Source organism: Mangifera indica, chromosome 7 (assembly GCF_011075055.1).
Source record: "Mangifera indica cultivar Alphonso chromosome 7, CATAS_Mindica_2.1, whole genome shotgun sequence".
NCBI lineage: Eukaryota > Viridiplantae > Streptophyta > Magnoliopsida > Sapindales > Anacardiaceae > Mangifera > Mangifera indica.
In genome coordinates this window covers 20,164,258-20,186,469 of record NC_058143.1, presented here as the reverse complement: position 1 = coordinate 20,186,469, position 22,212 = coordinate 20,164,258, and the positions used below count along the sequence as shown (strand labels likewise).

At 30.0% G+C, this 22,212-nt stretch overlaps 2 protein-coding genes across 2 annotated transcripts; one reads left to right on the top strand and one right to left on the bottom strand.

Annotated features, from left to right (window-relative positions):
* Positions 1-11,384: 11,384 nt before the first annotated feature.
* Positions 11,385-14,277, top strand: LOC123221737 (gibberellin 2-beta-dioxygenase 2-like). Its single transcript, XM_044644638.1, has 3 exons — positions 11,385-11,838; positions 12,823-13,171; positions 13,823-14,277. The coding sequence occupies exons 1-3, from the start codon at positions 11,459-11,461 to the stop codon at positions 14,087-14,089; spliced, it is 996 nt and encodes a 331-aa protein (XP_044500573.1). The 5' UTR covers positions 11,385-11,458; the 3' UTR covers positions 14,090-14,277.
* Positions 14,278-14,848: 571 nt separating this feature from the next.
* On the bottom strand, positions 14,849-18,867 carry LOC123220816 (alkaline/neutral invertase A, mitochondrial). The gene is made up of 6 exons (XM_044643398.1): positions 17,877-18,867; positions 17,040-17,205; positions 16,610-16,821; positions 15,805-16,298; positions 15,673-15,721; positions 14,849-15,503 (listed from the first exon to the last, which is right to left on the bottom strand). Exons 1-6 carry the CDS (start codon positions 18,660-18,662, stop codon positions 15,177-15,179), a joined length of 2,034 nt encoding a protein of 677 aa, XP_044499333.1. The 5' UTR covers positions 18,663-18,867; the 3' UTR covers positions 14,849-15,176.
* Between the last annotated feature and the right edge of the window lie 3,345 nt (positions 18,868-22,212).

Genomic DNA, 22,212 nt, shown 5'->3' with positions numbered 1-22,212 from the left:
TATTTTCGGAGCCTTCTGTGACATCCTGGTTCATGTTAGGAGTTTGCCGATTATTTCAGTCTTATTTTAACATTTTCAAACGGTGGTGTGAGAAACCCATATAGCGTCATATCTTTTGTATATTAGACTTAGCATCATTCATGAGATTTGTTTCGTTATTGTTTAATAGGACACTCAGGGTGACTCTTATATAAACTATTGAACCAATCTTATCTAAACATCATAATGTGAGAAACCCATATACAGTCACATCTTTTGTATATGAGACCTGGCATCATTGATGAGATTTGCTTCATTATTGTTTAACAGCACACTCAGAGTGACTCTTATATAAACTGTTAAGCCAATCTTATCTAACATCATAGCAGTATGGGTTACGTTTGTGGAAGTGAAACTTGTCTGGTAATGTTACACGCTCACTGTGTTTAATTTTAAGTTTTCCTCGTAAATGTGATGGGGATGAGGTCAGAGAAAGCCAGAAACAAAAAGCAGCCCATGAAAGCACTTAATTTGGATCTGGTCTTTAATATATTTTCTTCTTTTATGCAAGACAAAGTGGGATAAAAGTGAGTGATCTTCCTTGGTTTGCCTGTTGACAGGTCATAAACTTCTAAGCACTAAAACAGTTGACTCTATTTTGTTTCTGCAAAACTATATTTCTTCATGCTTCTCTGCACTCTGCTTATCTTCTGCAAAACCCACCAAAAATACCATGATGCAAGATACACAAATGGGTGATCAATCAAAATGAGTTTTACTTCATATACAAAATCATGCGGAAATTTTTGTTGACCTGTGAAAGGAAATATAAGAACAAACTAAATAAAAACATGCGCTATTTTATATTATAGTTCTTCTTCTTGCAATAAACTCTATTAGAATTTTTATTAATTAGTGAAATTTTATTAAAATTCTTTAAAAAACTATTAAAGTAATTCTTTGTAGATTAAAGGCCAAAGGACTATTTTTCGCTTGAGTTTTAATGTCAATATAAATATATATTTACATTAATTTGAAAAATCTAAAGTTTTATCCATAAGTTAACTTCTGTTAAAGGTAAAAGTAAAATCGTTATTTTATCAATAATATTAAAAAATATATAAAATTCAAAAAAAAAAATTCCAAAGTTTTAAAAATTAACAACTTCATATTTATCTAAAGTATTTTAACTTTGAAAAGTAATATCTTCTTTCCAAATATAGGGTTTATATTATTCCCCTCTTCGGTCATCATTTTTAGTCATCGATGATGATATTTTTACCTAAGGACACATTAGTCAATGTGCCTTCATCTCTCACCCTCTCCGGTGTATAATAAAGACGTATCTTCATTGATTTCAGACAAATTGATAAAGATATGTTAATTCATCTAAATCGATGAAGAGACATCTTTGTCACATGCTAAAGAGGGTAAGAGATGTAGACATATTGGTAGATGTGTCTACAAATAAAAACATTGTTGTTAGTATCCAAAGAGGGGGAAAAATATATCATTAGGTTTAAGAAAAAAATGTTATTTTTTAAAATTAAAAAGTTTTAAATAGAGATGAAGTTATTAATTTTTAAAATTTGAGGAAAAATATTAAATTTTATATATTTTTAATATTAATAATAAAATAATAATTTTATTTTTATTTTTAATAAAAAAATTTAACAAAAATTAAATTATAGATTAGATTTTAAGTAGGTTTGGATTGTATAGGCAATACAGCGCATCGTAAACAAAATTCCAACAATATATTCGTTGTACAGTACCCACTTGTGCCTATCATTACAGGCTAAACATGGCATAATGAGGCAAAAAGATTCCTACACTAGTGTTGGAAAACAAGGTCAACATCAAGAATTGAAAAACAAGACAGAAAGATATATACAAGCCAATTGGGTAGCTATTTGGCCAAATTCAAGTAATAATGATGACTTAACCTAATTTTCAATTATTCCCCGGCCTCTGCAAAATGGTAGCCCTACCTGAGAGGCTACCTGAGGATTCGACATCTGTCTCAACCATTATCATACGTCCATCCATTGATATGTATTGATTGAGAGACATAGTTGGTTGGACATGTCACATGGAGCTCCATCCATCATTTCTTTCATTTCATTTCATTTCATTTCAATGTCTCAATTGTTATATTATTAATTTTTAATTATAAGATTTCGTACGGAATATATACTACCACTTACTAAATAAATAAAATGGGTTCTCAATTTAATAAAAATTAATGATTTAAGATGAAAAGAATTTTAAAAAGTCTAAACAAACTGTCTTTAAACCGCATTATATTATAAACTTACATGCAAAGAATTTGTTTTATGTAATTTGTATAACTAACTGTTATAAGAGTAGGGTAAATTGTCTATTTTATATTATTTTCTTGAGTTTGATTAAAAAAAAAATTAATTTAAAAAACAATTTTTATATTGTAACAAAAATCAAACAAGATTCGAGATATTTTTCATTATGAATCCTAGTAAAAATAGTAAATGGTGAAAACTTAAAGAGTTACAAAATGGAGCACAACAAAATACAGTTGCACAATTAGAAGAGGGTCAATTGGTGAGACTTTTGCAAAGATTCTTGTAATTTTTTCCATAGCCGAAAGTAGACATAGCTAGCTATCGAATGAATTACTATAAATTTTATGTTTACTTGGGACTATTTTTAGTCTTTTATACCACTAAGATGATTTTCAACCACCGGCACTTTTTCTTCTTCCAGGGTAATCATGTTTCCATTGTTGTCTTTTCAAGCATACCAAGTCTAAAAGAATTTACTCTTCAAATTTTGCACAGGTATTTACCTTAATCTTTTTCTTTCCTCGTGAACTTTGCTTTAAGTATTCTTGCAACAGCCAAATCTACCTCAATGATCTACCTTGTTTCCTAATTTTAGTTGTGGATTTTATTTATACTGAATTTTGCTCTTTTCTATTTGGCAAGAACTGAAATTTCAAAAAAAATTTATTAAATAAACCAAACTTTAATATTATCCTTTTAAATAAAGTGAATTTTCATTAATTTCCATTAAAGATGTTAAATTAATTATATTACTTTTAATATTTTTAATAAAAAATATTAAAATTTTGATCTTCCTTCAAAAAAAAAAAGGAAAAGAAAAACCAGGGTTTTTAATTTAAAAAAAAAATGAATTCAGACCTTTCAAAAAGAACATAGGAAATTCGATCCACATGGTTCGATAAATGTTAATGCTACCCATTGATATCTCAAAGTTCAATAAAAGAGAGTTCCTAGAAAAGAGTGTTCGAGTTCAAGTACATAATGATGATGTTCCCAAGTGGGCATTGAAAAGCTCAATGACTTTGCCTTGTCTCTGACTAATGGCCATTTTTCTACCGGCTCTCTGGCCTTTTATTTTGATGGAAAAACCTTTTGAAATGAGGCACAGACTAATCATATATATTGCCTTGTTATTATATTATTACTACTAGTGTTTGAGCTCTAGCCCTTTTTTGCGTTAGAATTTTGAAAGCAAAATGGGTCCCTTTTTTCTTTTGCAAAGGCTTTGCCATCTTTAGGTAACATGCTAACATGCCTCGTTCATTGGTTTCTTTTTACTTTTTCCCTAAATCATTCCTTTCATGACCCTTCCTAAAGCATAGGATTTGAGTGCACTTAACTACACTATACTATTCAAGATCCATTGTTTAGCTTGAATAAATCAAAATTAAACTAAATTTCTAATTCAGTAGTTTAGTCAATGTTTAATTCATATGTTTCTTCAAATATATTGTATATCTATCCAACGATGTTACTTATCTCATTAACAATCTTTCAATAATATTATACAATAACTCAAATTAACTATTACATATCCGAATTGAGCTCAAATCATCTCCTATTACGACCTCTCAAATGGCAATAAGAACAATATGTCTAGATAAAATATGAAACATAGTCATGTTTTCTCACAAAACAACTAGAGGTAAATCATAATTAACTTTGCCTCACTTTTAGGTGTGCTTAATGGGAAATTTTTATTTGGAGTAGTTTCTCTATCTATAAAAGTTGCTACTACTTTCTTCCCCTCGTCATTTCTTTTCAACAACATTATATTTCCTTTTGTCAAATTGAAAATTCATAATTGACCCATTTCGATAGCCATCTAATAAGATGCTTCAATTGTGTTATCTAGCCATACATGGAAGCTTAAAGCTTTTATTATTATAAGTGAACTAATACCTTATGGCATAAAATAGGGGTATTTTGTAAAGTAATATAAACCTTAGAACAAAACTATCTAAAAATATATTTAAATTCTTTATATAAGTGAACTACTTTTGTACGAGAGCTAAAATTCTTCAAAAATATATATTTCACCTGTGGTATTTAATTTTTTTTAACTTTGACACGTGAGTTGTCTGAACAAGACTTAGATTGAAATCAACTTTAATCTAAAGAGTTAGTTTGTGATATATTCAATATCAATGAGTTGAAGTTCAAACTCAACTAAAAATAATTTAATTTTGGATTTGACCAAAATTGGTTTAAACTCAAATATTTTGATTAATTCGTTTAAATCAAACTCAAATTTAAGTTTGAACAATTTGAATTAAATCCAACCTTATTTTTATTGTTTAGTATTACAATTTCAACCCCTTATCATCACCCCTTATATAATACTATTGGCACAAATTTTGGACAAAATGGTCATCATGTATTGAAAATGGGAGATAAAGAGCAATGCTATGTGTATCCATTTTTGGTACATAATTCATGTACACAGTGATGTGTTATCATGTAATTAGGTGATTTTAAAACATGTGTCATCATATGATAAAGAAACATCCAATCACATGATAACACCTTATTTGTGTACATAAATTATGTATCAAAAATGGGTATATATAGTTTTATTGGGGAGACAAATTATATGATAGGACTGATTCTTGTTGGTCTAATGACCTATACTCTCCCTTTGAATAGGCCGTTCGGCTTCTCCATTTATGTGGTCAAAGGCCTGGTTTGGGCTAGCCCGAGCCACTACCTTTCCTGCTTTTCTACAGATACCATGTTTCAAATTATTCTGCTCCATTCTTCACAGGCCTGAACATTTAGTTTTTCAAACTATTTCATGGCCCAAAATAAGTTTTAATAACTCTTCACTCAGATTAACTCTCTCTCTCTCTCTCTCACGTTAAGCTATAAAAAGAACTCAACATATAAACATTCAAGTTTAAGTAAGTTTATATTAAATTTAAAATAAAATTATTTTCAAGATAAGTTCAAGACATGACTTAAGGATTTCCAGTTATCTTTTGTGGATTTGAGCAAATTATACCTTATTCGCGTTCACTCTAAATTGAATTTATTCTTGATATTAATATTTTTTTAATCCTTCACTTTGTCTCTCCCTCCCTATATTAATAAATTTATAATTTTAATACATAAACAAAAAGAGATTTTATTGGACAAACACACAACTAGGTTATTCGTGTTTTTACGTCACGTTTTTATTTATCCACATTTATAAAATCCTCATCAAGGTGATAGGTAGTAATTTTATTTTGCAAAAAAGTGAGTATTTTGGGAAATTCACTTTTTTGTGTTTGCTACGGTTCCAAAATTATAAGCAATAAAAATAAAAGAAACTTTTTTTTATTTTTTTTAATTTCAAAAAGCACTAATAATTGTGCTGTGTTGTGTTGTGTCAATTGGAAGACAATTCAGATTCTCTGTGCCAATGTTTTGAAACACAAGGCAATGAAGTTACGAACGTATTAGGCAGTTTCTTTGTCTATAATTATCCCACTAATCATTCACCTAATTTCGTAACTTTATTCTTTTTCTTGTGATTTTGACTGTTATTTTAAACCCAAATCTGTCCCAATATTTCTAAGTTAAGACCTTTGTACTAAAATTATGTATATTTGAAGGTTGAATTCAATTTGGATAATATTATAATAAGATTTAACTTAAAATCAGTCTCAATTCAAAAAAACTAATTTAAAATTAACGAGTTAAAACTTGAAATTGACTAAAAAATAATTTAGTTTTGAATTTAATCTGATTCAGTTTATACTCAATATGTTTATGAAAGTGAACCAAACCCTTATTTAATTCAAACTCAAATAGCTTAAATATGATTTACTCCAACTTGTATCAACCATCAATGGAAAAAACATAAAAATTATGAGAAACAATCAATCAATTTCTAGAGGTTTCATTCAGAAGAGACTTGAAAAACTTAACAAATGATATGATAGGCATAATTTCATATAATATTGATGACATGCATAAAGTATATAATAGAGTGTTCAAGATAATATCAGACTATATATATATTTATATTTATATAAACAAGACTTGTATCTAGTAGCTATTCATTGTTCATAAAGAAGCAAAGCATGCCAATGGTTTGGAGCAAATCATTTTTATATTTTTATCCCATCATCAATTATTTGATGTATATGTGGACAGAGGAAGGGAAGGCAGAGGGATCTTTAAATAACAATAAAATATAGGGGAATCAAGTTGTGGTAGATTTGATATGAGTTAGGTCGGATCTTTATATTGTTAGTGCATATATTAGTATTTACTATTATACATAGTGTTATTGAAAAATTATATACTAAACCTGAAAATGAAAGGAACATTATTAAATTTGGTTAGGCAGAGAAAGAGGAGAATGAGAAATTGTTAAAATACAAACATCCAAGTCAAGTTAGGTGGCACTTGGGGCTCAAAGGTGTCCTTTCTATGGGCCCATGGCCCAATTTGTTGGCCCATCCACCCACAGATTCCCACCAAATGAAAACAACTGTTGTTTTCACAGCATTGATGGGCTTAATATTGTTTTTCGTTTTTTTTTTTTTGTTGGTATGATTGGACATTTGGACTACATAGTATATAGTATAAAAGAGTAATCTGTACTGTTTAGATGATGCAAGCTACAAAAATCCATAAATTAATGAAGAGTGTACTTGGTTTTTAAATTTATTTATTAAAGCCAATGTCGGTAAGAAAAATATTATATGTATAAATCAATATTTCATATTCAAATTATATATTAGAATAAGAAAGGGTCGGACGGATTGAGTAAATCGATAGTGAAATGATTGATGCATTATTTAATAAATTAAAAATAATGTTTAAAATAAATTTTCTTATTTTATTATTAAATATTAAACTTGGATTAAATTTACCCAAAATTGCATTGAGTGTTTATTTTAAGTCTAATTTTTGTACTCTGATGTTATCATATATATATATATATATTGAGATGGTTCTAGGGGGTTCAACTATTGTTATCTTGATCCAATTGCCTTAGTTAGTTAGTTAGTTCTGAGGCAAGTTTGGACCAGGCCGCCCAATTAGTTGATCCATTTTAAACGACTGAAATACACATGTTTAAAATAATTGAATTATTTAATCTATATCTAATTTTAAATTACATAATTATGTGCGTTTATTTACAATATGTGTCTAAAGTTGGTGCATAAAGAATTATTACATCATTAATTATTAATACAAGAAATTAATTAATGAATATATGTTGCCTGTTCTGTAGGAGGCCAATTATTGGACGTCCGTCCGTGATTATACCTTTTTTATATATATTTGACATATTGGTGTTTGGTTTGAACCTCAACTAACAAACCATTAATTTTTTTAAACATTTATCATTTTTTTTTATCTGAGAAATTTTACCTAAGATAGACAGTTTAAATTGAATTATCTTTTTAAGATTAAACTAATTATATCAAATATATAAAATTTTATATTTAATAATGAATTTATAAATATTATATTATACCTTTTTTATATATATTTGACATATTGGTATTTGGTTTACTCTTTGTCTTTCATGACTCCTTCAATGTCGATTAAAAATTCAAATAGGTGGAGAGAGACCGTTGGAGGGAGATGAAGTTTTAGGAGAGCAAAATTATCGGCAATAGAGTTAGAGATAACATCAGAGATCTAAAAACAAAACCTTATAAGGATATTATTATTTTTTAAAATTTATGTTGAGAGAAACTTTTAATTTTTAAAGTTTAAGAAGGTAAAAAGAGATAAAATTTTAAGGGGTTAAAATTTTGTTAATTTTAACTGTTTATGGATGGGTATTCAGGATTTTCAAAATAAATAAAAAAAAAACTTAGGGATATAAGGAAATAGTCCTTTGGCCTAAAGGTAATTATGTTAAAGAGAGTGCCACGTGGCAAACACCCATTACAAGTGATAACAAGGAAGAGAGAGATGAGGAAGTTTCCCTTCCATTTCCCAATAATTAAATAAAATCTACTTTACATTGGGCATTGGATTTGAAGTATTGAAATAAGTGTTAAATTGCATGGGAATGCAAACCTTTTAAGACCTTTGTCAAGTCAACAAATACTTTCAAGTCAAAAGGCATTTCCTTCTTTCTTTCTCGAGTCTCTCAAATCTCTCCTCTTAGTTATGGATTAGGTGCCCGTGCTCCTAATCTACTTCAACTGCCCCAATATCCATAAAGAAAAGAATGAGTTTGAAACTGAACCATACTATTCAATTCATATATCAAAACCATACTTTTTATTTCACTCACCTTTGCCTTATCATTGCTCCTTTCTCTCTATTATTTTTCTCATTTAGTTTTATAAATTAATCAATAGTATATACAAACTCTTGGTTATCTTATAAATATCACGAGTCAGTCTAGATATTTTCTAAGTTTGTTTAACTTAAATATATTATTTTGTTATAAATTTATTTGTTCATTAATTCAATGTCATGTGTTCATTTCGTTAGTTAATATTATTTACCTCATTAATAGTCTTTTGTTGATATTATACGTATGAATTTGAAACACTCATAGATATTCAATCTGGGTTAGAACTGACCTAGTTTTGATTTGACTTTAATCGTACATATCTTCAATCATAAGTAATATTACATGTATAAATGATGAATTATAACATGTACAAATTAATTAACGTATTATTTATATGATTGACTAATCTAATTATTTATTCGATCATTAATTTAAAATTATTCGATTATATAATGATACGTTAGTTTGTTGATATTCACTATATATACATAATATGATACAATATAAATAAAAAAATGTATATGTAAATAGGTGAATTATGTAAAGCACGTTTATATATTGTTACAAAGTTGTAGCTAGATATAAAATAAGTTTGGATGATTTGATATTTTAAATATTTATAATACAAGTAGGACTCCAATCCACATTATAATAGATATTGATTAGACAGGAGTCTGACTATATTAATGTGAAAATTATAGATTAAGAAAAAATATATATATTTATTAAATTAATCCATCTTTAAAGGGTTTATACAAAAATTAATTAAAAGTCTTTATTTTGACAAAAAATGTGAATTTTCTCTTATTTTTCACTATTTTCAAAAATTAATTTTCACATATACTTAAAATAATTTTACATCAATTTTGTTTTGTTTTGTGTTGAGTTATTTTGATTTATGAATGTCATATTGCTATAATATTTAGGTGTGTAAAAATAGTAAAATGAGAGTTATTTTATGCCAAGGGATTTAGATTATGTTAAGAAAAAATTAAAAAAAAAACAAACTCATTTAATTCATTATTCAAAAAAGACAAATATTATTTTGGTAATTGCATGCACAAAATGTGATGTAAAGGCTGGGAACATTGTTGAAATTAGAGTCTACATAACCCAGAAATTAAAAAGGAAATGTCAAGGCAGTTAATTCGAAATGACCACCTTTAAAACATGTGTATAGTAGAAAAAAAAATAAAAAAATATGTATTTATCCTTTTAAAACACATAAATAAATAAATAAATCAGGATTAAAAATGAAAAATCACATGAAATCAAAATAATAATACTTCATATCATACAAAAAATTTAATAATGATATAATAATATGCTAATTTATTTGTACCTTTTAATTACCATAGTTTTTAGATGTAATATTACTCAAATATAAAGCAAAAATTAAAATTTAAAACTTTTGAAATCAATTATTTTATTACATGATGATATTTTTAGTTCATAACCATTATTAATTATAGTTAAAAATGTTTGATTCAAAGTAATATATCTTCCATTGCTAAAATGATATGATAAGTAATATAAGAATTAATATAATTATTATTTTTATGTTAAGCATTAAAAAATTACTATATAATTTTAGATTTGCTACAATTTTATCTTTATTTATTAAAATTTTAGAACAAAATTGCTATTATTTTCAATTAAAAAGATAAAAAATATTTTAAAAAATAACCAAAATAATATTTTATTAATATATAGGTAAAATAATAATATCAACCGAATATAATAATAAATAATAATTTACATATGGTAATCTTTTAAGTTATAATAATCTTTTATATTTGAGAATAAAAAATTATACATTTGTTAAAAATATTTTTTTATAATTATTTACATGTGTTGATTTTATTGAATATAATAATAATAATAATAATAATAATAATAATAATAATAATTTATTATGAAAAATCTTTTAAATGATAAACAAACAATCACCAAAAACACTAGCGAATTGTTAACTAAAAACACAAATTAATAGACAAAGGTATCTTAAAAAGAAAAAGGAAAAAAGAAAAGACAAAGCCAGAGTGGAATGGAATGTAATGCTTGGCCAATAGAATCGAGTGCTAGGGCAAGATATATTACGGATGCTGCGATATTTGGTCCAAAATGGGTTACCTGCAAATTACAGAGAGACACTGAAAGACAAGTGGGGTTAGGATCAAATGTGTAGTAGACAACAAAAATCTCTCCTGCGTTGATAAAGTCGCCATCTTACTTGCTTAGTTGTTGTATAAATAGATTTATTAGTATTTAAAGTAAAAAAAATATATATATATATATATTTATATTATTCTATCACTTTTTGTCACATTATTTTTTTGTATTAATTAAAAAAATATGAACTAAAAAAAAATCAGGTTTAGGGTTTTTGATTTTGTCGGGAGCCTACAAAGTTGGCTTACAGAAAATTAAAAAAAAAAACCTCATCGAGACATAATTTAAGGGGGTAATTGACCCACCATAACCTTGATCCATGGCATGATGCGTCACGCCATGTTAGACTAAATTCAGCCTGTGGGTTGAGTGGGCAGGTCTAGTTTGCATTGCATAAATAGATTTAGTGAAATTTATTTAAACACGTAATTTTATTTATTTAAACAATAAAACCACTTACCAAATGTTATTATAATAATATTACTTTTTATTAATAGAAAATAAAAATATCTAAAGTCTAAATTTAGTATACAAAGTCAACTTCATTTTCTTGACAGGATTTTGCTAGTTGTACTTACCAAATCCAATGCAGACTCTTTCTTTTTATTCTTCAATTCAATATATATTTATATATATATGTGTTCCCTCTCTCTTTCTCAATAAATAAAACTCTACAGTCCTCTATATTTTTCCTTCAGCTCTCTCTCACCAACTCTCTAATATTTCAAACATGGTGGTGGCTTCTGCAACTCCTAAACGAAGCGAAAGACTGGAAGCTATTCAGCTGCCTATCGTAGACCTTTCAGGGGAAAGGTCACAGATTTCGAACCTCATAGTTAAAGCCTGTCGAGATTACGGTTTCTTCAAGGTGATCAACCATGGTGTTCACGAGGACATCATTGCCAGAATGGAAGAAGAAAGCTTCAACTTCTTTGCAAAGCCTGTCAACGAGAAGCAACAAGCTGGCCCCGCTAACCCTTTTGGCTATGGCTGTAAGAATATCGGCTTCAATGGTGACATGGGAGAGGTTGAATATCTTCTTCTTCACACCAATCCGCTCGCCATTGCTCAAGGATCCAAGTCCATTTCCAATGACACATCAAAATTCAGGTAATAAAACTAAAAACTACTCATAATAATAATAATAATAATATTATTATTATTATTATATCAGTTTCTGCATGCGTACCAGTTGGCTTCTGCAGTTCATGAATATTGATAAATCTTGTTGATTCTTCTGCATGCATGTTTATAAGTTCAATGGAGAATCCTTGTAAGTTATTGCCATTTTCCAGCTTCTTCAAATTCTATGAGTTTTCAACTTCACCTTTCAATCTGTTTAAAAGCATTCCCGTCTACAAGTTTTATGCTGGTAGTATATATAATAGTTTACACAGATTGTGAATGACAAGGCATTTCTCATCTGTTTTCAAAAGAAGTTGATATGAATAATCTTCGTTCTTTGTTTATTGGGCAATAAAATTTATGATATCTGTGCTTCAACTATGTATAAAATTATTTTGCCTTAGAAGGGCAATTGAATTTAATTATTTAAAATAAACAGTAACTTATTAAGGAAGAGGGGATATATAAAATTTTTCAGAGGTATATCAATTTTTGTTATTGAAGGATTTAACTTCATTTTTTTAATGATAACACAATTAAGATTTTTTTTTTTTTTTGGTTTTATTTTGAAAGCAAGTTAATAAGCCTGGTATATTCAATTGCAAATAGTAAATGTTTCAATAGAGAAAATTGACATCTGATGAGAAATTTAGTGTTTTGGGATAACTCATCTCAGTGATGAATTATCACTTGTTCACTTAACTAGTAAAACGAGCAGAAGCGAAAGCACATGCCCTGCGTCTGAGTCATTGTGTAAGTTGAAAGAAGAAAGAGAGCATGTCAATGAAGCGTCAATCAAATCAAAGCCAATTTATTTATTTTTACCCAAAAAAGAGAAAGTAACAGTTTCTAGAAGGAGCAGACTGGAGACCCCAAAAAAAAGAAAAAAAAAGAGAGATAATCTGAAAAAGAAAGGAGTCCCTACTCCCTACTTCATTGACGTGTGATATTTGCTTATGTACTTGACAGGTCTGCTGTGAGTTGTTACATTGAAGCTGTTAGAGACTTAGCATGTGAGATCTTGGATCTCATGGCAGACGGTTTATGGGTCCATGACAAGTCACTGTTTAGCAATCTCATCAGAGACCTGGACAATGATTCCTTCTTCAGGCTCAATCACTACCCATCTCTTCTTCTTTGTAAAGATAATCACAATAACAATCAAATCGGTTTTGGAGAGCATTCGGATCCTCAGATTCTCACTGTTTTAAGATCTAACAATGTGGGTGGCTTGCAAATTTCGGTGGAAGATGGTGTGTGGATCCCGGTTTCTCCTGATCCCACTGCTTTTTGTGTTAATGTTGGTGACTTGTTACAGGTAGGTTTCTGGCTAGCTTTCGTTTCTCTTGTTATTTCAATAATGGTGGGTAGGACTGGACTGGATTGGATAGTACTGATGAGTGAGGACTAGAGTGATGTGTATTGGCCTATTGGGAATCGGTCCGAGTCACAAGGTGCGAAAGTTTAGCTGAAAGCATTTGATTTGATGACAATGTGGCACCCCACGTATCAGTTTTTATCCAATCCCCACCTGGGAGTTGGGTAGTTGAGGTTCACTATTTATGTTTGAGATGAAATGGAACTAAAAAGGTCCCTGGTTTTAGTTGGTTGGTTGGTTACCCTCTGTTATTGTGTTGCCATTTATGGGTCTTGGAAATTGGTAAATTTATGGATAGATTGGAAGTGAACCCAAAGAAGAAATGGTTTAAACTGGTATATGATATTATAAGAGAGATAAATGAGTTTAATTCAAACTGAATTATCCAATTAAAAATATAATTTATTTAAATCCATTTGATTTGAATGTGATCAAATCTACCTAATTATCATGCTGTCACATAAGTTTGTTTCTGTTTTCTGTTTTTTAAGGAACGCAGGAATAAAAATATCGAGAAGGAAATTGACAAGACATTTTTCAAAGTCCTTTTATTTTTCTAACAAAATATCCACGCACTGCTTCATTTTGTAGGCTATGACTAATGGGAGGTTTGTGAGCGTGAGGCATAGAGCTATGAGCAACTCGTGTAAATCAAGAATGTCGATGGCCTTTTTCGCAGGACCCCCACTTCACGCAAAGATAATGGCACCTCCAGAAATGGTCACAGCTAAGGAGCCTTCCCTGTATGAGCCTTTTACTTGGGCTGAATACAAAAATACTGCATTTTCTTTAAGGCTTGGAGAGAGCCGTCTCAATCTCTTTAGAAAATGTACAAATAATGATCGAGAAGAAGCTTGATAGATCAGGGGCGGTAGTGTAAGTTTTGGCTTTGAAAGGCTTCAAAATCCATCCTTTTCTTGTACCCTTGGAAGGGGGATTTTGTTCATAAAATAAAACTTGAGGTAATAGTTAATTTTGGAATGTTAGTTGAATGTTAAATTATATTGTGAATAGTAAATATAAATTTTTGTATTATATATTTATCATCTCAGTCTATATTAATAATATATATCATATTATATATTTATAATATTATATTAATTTTTTATATATATTAAAATACGCGACATTTTTCTATATTTTATTGAATTATGTTCCGATAATATATGTGATTTATTATATAATATTAATAATCATGAATTTTAGTGCTAGCCTACTAATATATGGGACCAGCGCGATGTCTGGTAATGTAATATTCCGCTATTGTAGTTGAATTATCAATGGAAGATGACTGATTATTATTATTATTATTATTATTATTATTTATTTAAAATGACATTTTGTCATCTTCATTGGCTGTTTTTCTTTTTTGATCTTCTCCTTAAAAATTTTTTTGTCAGCTTTTCAACTTTCTTATCAAGAATCAAACAAATCAAACTTAGTCTCAAACTATTCATTATAAATTCATATTGAATTTGAGTTAACCTGATTTTAATTTAATTTGATTTGAATCTATCCATATGTAACCACTTCAAAAAACACACAAGCATGTTGTTGATCAGTTAGAATAATCTAATGAATACTAGCATTTCCTTTGCAAAGCAATACAAGCAAACAAGGGTTAATGATTTAAATCTTATATATACAAATGAAGTCGGGTACAATGATGCCCAACTGCTTGCATCAAAGAGCGTATGCAATTTTCAGCCATAAATAGAGTTAGTGGCCATCAAAAAACATAGCCACCTAATCAAATCAATTAAATAACTCCAATGAATGTGACAACATATCAAAGATTTACAGCAATATTGGCTGCTAAACATGAATTCAACTCCACAATTTGTTCAGAGAGGAGAGTTCTCTTCCAGGGTTTTATTCTTTTTTTAAACTTTCCAACTATGCTACTGATGGTCACAAAAGGCAGTAAAGGGATGTTTGCTTGAGATTAAATGATAATCTTGGTTCTTGAGGCAATGCGTGAGCATTTCTTCCGACCGGCTTTGCGAAGTGCACAAACACATGTCTCAAGGAGCTCGTAGTCCTCCTCCCAAAACAACAAGGATGCCTTCTCTGGGTTCTTCAGAAGCATCTTTGAAGTCAAGAAACCAGCAATTGTCCAAGTTTGATTAAGCCTGGATTGCTTGCCTATGAACCTCCCACTTTGTGTGTCATAATATTCAGGCCATTTATCCACTGATAGCTTCCGCTCAGCCATAGAAACTGCCTTTTGTGCTAATTCTGGTCTTCTCATCTTGATGCAGGCCAAAGTGAACTGAAAAATCATATCGGTGAAAGAATTAGTGAGTACACTGTATTAATTCATATGATCATGACATGGCCAATACTCAAGAACTTCTCTTAAATAAGATGACTACATCCCAGAAGCAGACAAAAGAACAGAATACAGGAAAAATTTCCGCTTGAATTACTATTCTTCTCACCTGCCATAGGAGTGTTGGCCAAGATCCACCATTATGATATGACCATGGGCTGCATATAGACACAGCAACATATCAATAATTCTATCCATATGAACAAGGAGATATATGTAACCAAGCATATGAAGGCCTCACGTGTTCTTTGGGTCACTGCCAGTGATTATACGCCATTCCTCATACTCCAAAGCAGGGTAACAAATCTTAAGAGGCATATGAGAAACAAGATCATCCCATTTGGCCTCAACCAAATTCAGAATGCCCTCATTCTGCTTTGGAGTACCTAAAGAAGAAACAATGCTCCAAAGATTTCCAAGTGTGAAGAACCTGAAATCCATATGACCGGGTTCTAGATTGCCAATGAGATAGCCACCTTCATCAGGTATCCAATCAACTAGCCATGAAGGAATTTGATCAGGATAGATATTGAACTTGTTAACAGCATCTGCAGAGTATTCCTCTGTCTTGTATCGGTAGATCTCATTGATTTTCTTCATATCCACCCAATAATATTCTCTAACATGAAACGAGAGTGCACTAAGCCGATTATTTATAGCAGCTACCAGGTTCTTAGTTCCATCATTGACAATGAGCATCTCACGTGAGCAGCGTAACGCAGCATAGAATAAGGCCTATAAAATCAGATCGTCAAAACATAAACCAGAGGCAATAGCAAACATGTAAAAGAAAAAAGTAAATACATAGTGATAAAATATGTTGGCTAGAGGGGTCAGTAGGTAAAATTGTTATGAGGTTCATCTGTACTACACTTCGCAAAAGCATTATTAGTTCAAATCTTCGTTGGCATTGGTTAATAAAGATGGACAACAAAAGCAGGTATGAAATTTTGGTTTTCAGCCACCTCTGAACAGAACTAAGAGAATAAGGTATCTACTTCAGATTTATGTTAATTTTGTTGCTACATTGAGCATAATAAACTTACTTGAATTTCAAGAGGGTGACCATGGATACCCATTCGTCTATCAATCATGCAGGAACCATCAGTGACTAACAGGGATGGAAACATGTCAAATCCATCAGTTAAACACAAATTTAGAATCAGCCTTATGCCCGTTTGGACATCCACCCTCTCTTGCAATGCGTAGTCACCTGTGATCTTTCCATATGCTCTCAACAAAATGATCCACCATAACCCTATTAATGCGATGAAAATATTAATCAAATTCCAGTTACACCCATGCCAATATTTCAAGAGTGAAGAAAGTGTTAAGAACTGCTGTATTCTAAATTGGCAGAAGATTGAGAACAAATTTCAATAAACAGAAAGGTGTTGAACAACAAAGAAAACTTTTCAATCAACATTAACGGTAAATCAATAATTCCACATTGAACAGAACTAAGCAGTATCTTACCAGAATCGACAGGTGCAACTCGACCAATGGCTGATTCACCAAAATCAGGATCTAGAACCTCTTCAAATGCTCCATCACTTCCATCTAGAGGCACGGTTCTAACTTTAAAACTTGCTGGCATCAGCCCTTGCCCAGGACTATAGCAGTCCACAGTCTTCTCCCAACTCTGACAATGAAAAGATAGAAAAAATCATTTTACTGTAAAAATGGATAACCTGGAAGAGCTCACATAGGAAGTAAAATGCACATTGGATGAGTTAATTAGAAAGAAAAATTGCAGCAGCCTAAAAGCAAGACAATTTTTCAATAAAAATTCTCTCCTTCTCCCCACTTTTTATTGTGTACAAGTTTTCAAGATATAGAGTCATGAGTTGAGATGTAAACAACGATCAAAACAGGAGGCTATTTCCCTTGTTACAACAGCAATCTCTTCATTACTAGTTAGATAGGTAATAATTTCCCTACCACCCATATAAAGGCAAAAATACACAAGTTAATGAGGGAAATTCAAATGCATATTTTAATCAATGAGCTTCTAGGCAAGCTTTATAATTGAGACCATTTTAGACAATGGCAGCCTTCTACGTCCTAACCAAATCACTGCATTCCAGGAGATTCTCTAGGTAGCAAATAAATTAATCCCAGCAAGTTTCTGTAGCATTTTAGTCCAGGCAATAAACTTGTATATTTAAATTCAATGTTGAAAGCCAGAAACATTCCTTGTCCAAGAAAATTAGAACATAATGATCAAAATTCACCACCACTATATTTTTAACAAGTAAATAAAAATTGCAGCATACGATGAGACGATTTTACAGTATTTAGATCACAAAGTACCTGCAACTGCAGTGTGTGAAGAAGAAAATTTTTGACAATCTCCTCTTCTCCATTTAGCAAGAAAGCAAGTGCTGAAGGTACAAAATCACGAATGAACACTTGATCATAATTCGACGGTTGCTTATCTGCAGGATCATTAGCAGCAACTGTACCCACAGGATTCCCACAATAATTCACAACCGAATCTCGAAGCAACTTCCAAGCTTCCTCCTCAATCTCCAATGCCTCTCTCTCAGTTTTGACATTCTCATCTAAATGCTTCAAATTATCTAAATTTACACCTAGCCCGTTAACCTCTACCCTGTTATCTTCTTCTTTCACCACTTCAATTCCTGATTCAATTCTTTCAATTACTAAAGGCTTCACATTCAAACCACCTTGAATGTAAATACTCTCAAAACCCTTTTCATTAACATGATTTTCAATCGATGTTGAGTGATTCCTAAAATCCGATGCTACATTGGGAATTACTAAAAAACCCCTTTTCCTATCCTTATGAACACAAAAACGACTCTTTCCTAAACCTTTAACCAGACCCCAACTCGAATCGGATACACAAAAAACCCTCCGATTCGGATCAGCTACGCACTTATTATAACCTATAACCTTACATCTGACATCACCGTTATGGAGAACTGGATTCAGTTGTGATTTCGACAAATTATTTGTAACTAAACCCTTTGATTTGATACAAGAATCCCCAAACATTGAGGAGATTCTGTAACTAATCAAGATTCTACAACAAGGCTTCATGGTTGAGATTCCAATACAGCTACCAGTATTCATTTTTGTTACAATTTATCAAATTATAAACCAGAAACTACAAATTACAAGTAAAAACTAAATGTAAATCAATCCTACCTTTCTATTTATACCACCTAGCCAATCTCGAAAATATTAAAAAAGAGAATAATTATAAAGCAGAGATATTTACTTACAGTTGGAGAACTTCTTAGGAGAAAACGGTGCTTCTGAGTTTTGAAGATCTATAAATTTTTGAAACGAGAGCTTAAATGTGCTTTTATAGACAGTTTGATGAATCGAAATTACGATGTTGTCCCTGCATGTGCAAGTGGCTTGTTCATTAAAGTACGGATATGACCTTGAAGTTTTCATATTATTACTTGAATGCTTGTTTGTCGCTGTTTATAAAATTGATTATTTTTTGGAAAATTCAGAGGAGAGTAAGAAAATTCTAAAGTCAAAATAAAAACAATTAATGTGAAATTATTTACGTAACATTTAAATAAATTTAATTTTAATTGAAAATATTATTTTATTTTTTAAGTAAATATATTTTCATATAAAATATTAATTATTTAGTGACAAATTAAATTTGATTACTTACTTTCACATTGTTTAACTTTTCTAAATATTTATCAATTTAAATGTGGTTTTAATTTTGAATCAAATTATTATGTTAGATTTGATCCAAATTGTTTGAGGTTAGTTTAAGAGAGTTGAGACCGAATTAAAAGTTAGGCTCGTTCTTATTAAATGAGTTAATTTAAATTAAATTTAAAATAAAATTATTTTTAAAATGAGTTTAGTTCTCAGTTTATTAATTTTAAAGTTTTTTTTTTTTTAAATTTGAACTAATCTTAAACTAGATTTTTTTTAATTTAGCTCAAATAAAATCTAGTTTTACAATATTTATAACATTCATACGAAAATTTTTTACTACTTGTTCATAAGATTATTTTTATTTTCTTAAAATAATATTGAAAATAAGAATTGGGAAAAGAATCATTTAATACTCAAAGAAGCCAAAATCAAATTGTTCTTTCTGCCAATGGAATTTGACTAGATATAAGAAATTATTTCCATTAAAGAAAAAGGCCACATTATTAATAATAAAAAGAAAAAATCCAAGTTTTTATCACTTACGTGTAAGGTGATAAGAGGGTATAATCGTCATATCAGATTTGCCATTTATAAGTGGATGAGACTGGTCGGTTGTGGTCCCACATTTTAATGTTAGAAAAATTGCAAATATCGAGAAAGCTAAATTTGCGGAATTTTTTGTGAGAAAAAGGACGCCGCGACAAATCTTATTGGGCTGACGGATGGGGAACTGTATTGAATTACATGTGTTTTACACGTTGGTATTTTCTATTAGTGAATATGATCAGCCACGTAGATCACAAGCATACGTGAGAGTCCACGAAACTTCGTACTTACATGCTGGAGAAGACTAAAATATCTGTATCCGTATCGGAAAGATCGCCAGATATTATAAAGTGAACAGTCCTATTCCAATTAAAGAAATTTCCGTTTGAGACCGGCGTCCAGTTGACATTGTTGTTGGAAAGCTTGTCTCAGCTATAATTTATTTTTTAATTTAATGATTTTTTTTTCTCTCGTTATTCGACTATTCTTTTCTTTTTAACAAAACAATTCATAAATCAAAACAAATTTAGTTTTATCCCAAACTAACCTTTTCTGGCCCGGAATTGGCGCTGTTAGACTCAAGTCTTTTCATTTGAGATTGGTTCGGATAGAAATGAACCCACGCTATTTGCATTTTGAGGGCATGTGCTGGTGGATGAAATACATTGGGCTCAACTTTAGCTGGTGGGCTGAAGTTCCAAAACTTAGGCTTTCTCTTTTTATTCCAAAGACTAATGTAATGGGCTTTTAATTAACCCAATGAAATAATAATAATATAAAGATGCTTCCTCTTAGGAAGGGAATAAGACTTGACTTGGATTCGATTAGAATGTTAATTGGACTGGGTCGAATAGAGACTCGACCCAACGTCCAAAACTTTGGCTTAGTCAAGTACTATAATATCATGGGCCTGACTCATGGGCTTTTAAGGCTGGGATGTGAACTTTGATATTAAGGTCATAAGTTAATTTGGTTGAGTACTTTTTAAAAATTAAAAAAAAAAAAGAAAATGGCAGAAGCAAGAGTTTATTTTTTTAATTTTTTTTATATAAACTAATTCAAAATTTTTTTATTTCTAATTTTATTTACAAATCTCTCGATCTTGATTCTTTCATTATATTTTCAATCTTATTTTCTCTCATGAACTCTCTTTAAAAAACTATCTGAATTTACAAATAATAATTTTTTATGTTTATAATTTCATTTTCATTTAAATTTTATCATTTCAAAATATTACAAATGAATTCAGAAATTTGGATGTTGAGGACGAGTAGATAAATGATATGATATATATATTTTATTTATATTTATAATTATATAATATGTAAATTAATTTATTTATACTATGTTATAAATTTATAATATTTTTTATCATGTAACCGTGATATTTCTCCCTCATAAGTAAGAGATTATAAATAAAATATTTGAAGTTCTATCTTTTGTTTTAATAATTTAAAAATAATTTATATTTAAAAATTTTAATTAAAATTAAAAAAAAAATATTCATTTAGATTGACCCGACCAAATTGAGGCCTAAGTTGATCTTATATATAGGGTAGAGTCTTAGGTCTTTAAACATCCCCTAGCTGACCCCATTTGAAGACGCATTACCTATGAACCCGATAGACCAGACCGACCCAATCTGATTGATTGGCATGTCTAGATTCAATGTAAGTTAATTCAAGTTTAGTTCCTTGTTCGGTTTGACTTTGTGCGAACGATAATAGGGCTACTAAGTCATAGCATGAAAAATACGGGGCGTTAAAAAATATGTCTGATGAGGTCTAATGTATACAGCCACTTTATCTTTCGCAGCCCTGGCTCAATTTTACGTAATGACTTTTCCCCAAGAGCAGAGAGTGTTGGATGGCGTAAGCAGTGATCCTATTTTTGCACTTACAGAGCAAGTCAGCATAAATATATGAATGTATATACTATATATAATGATGCAATCTTGTTCGTCACCTCGCAATATATATATGGCATTTTTATTCAATAAAATACTCAATTCCTTTCTTCAGTCTTTTCAATTCTCTGGCTTATTGTTCTGACTTCATCAGGAATCCTTCCTGAGTATCTCATTCAACTTACACGTCTGGTTTGGGGCTGACTTTAACTATTGTCAAGTAATCATCTATAAGTTCCACTGGCAAGCATTACGGTATTCACCATTAATTAGTAGTTTTGATTTATGACCATGTTATTGATTCGGTATATTGAATCCGAAAGTGAATTATTTCTGCCTAATCACCTTTATTTTGTGAAGTTGTGATCCAAACTGGTGGAGAAACCACACCATCAAATGCTAATTTTTATAATTGAAGAGTCCAAATCTATAGTACAACGCAAGTAGTGATGTTAATATTGTAATATTTTCTTGAAGTTATCAAAAAGTTAATACAAAATTAGTTTATATATGTTATAAAATATAATAAAATATTAAGAT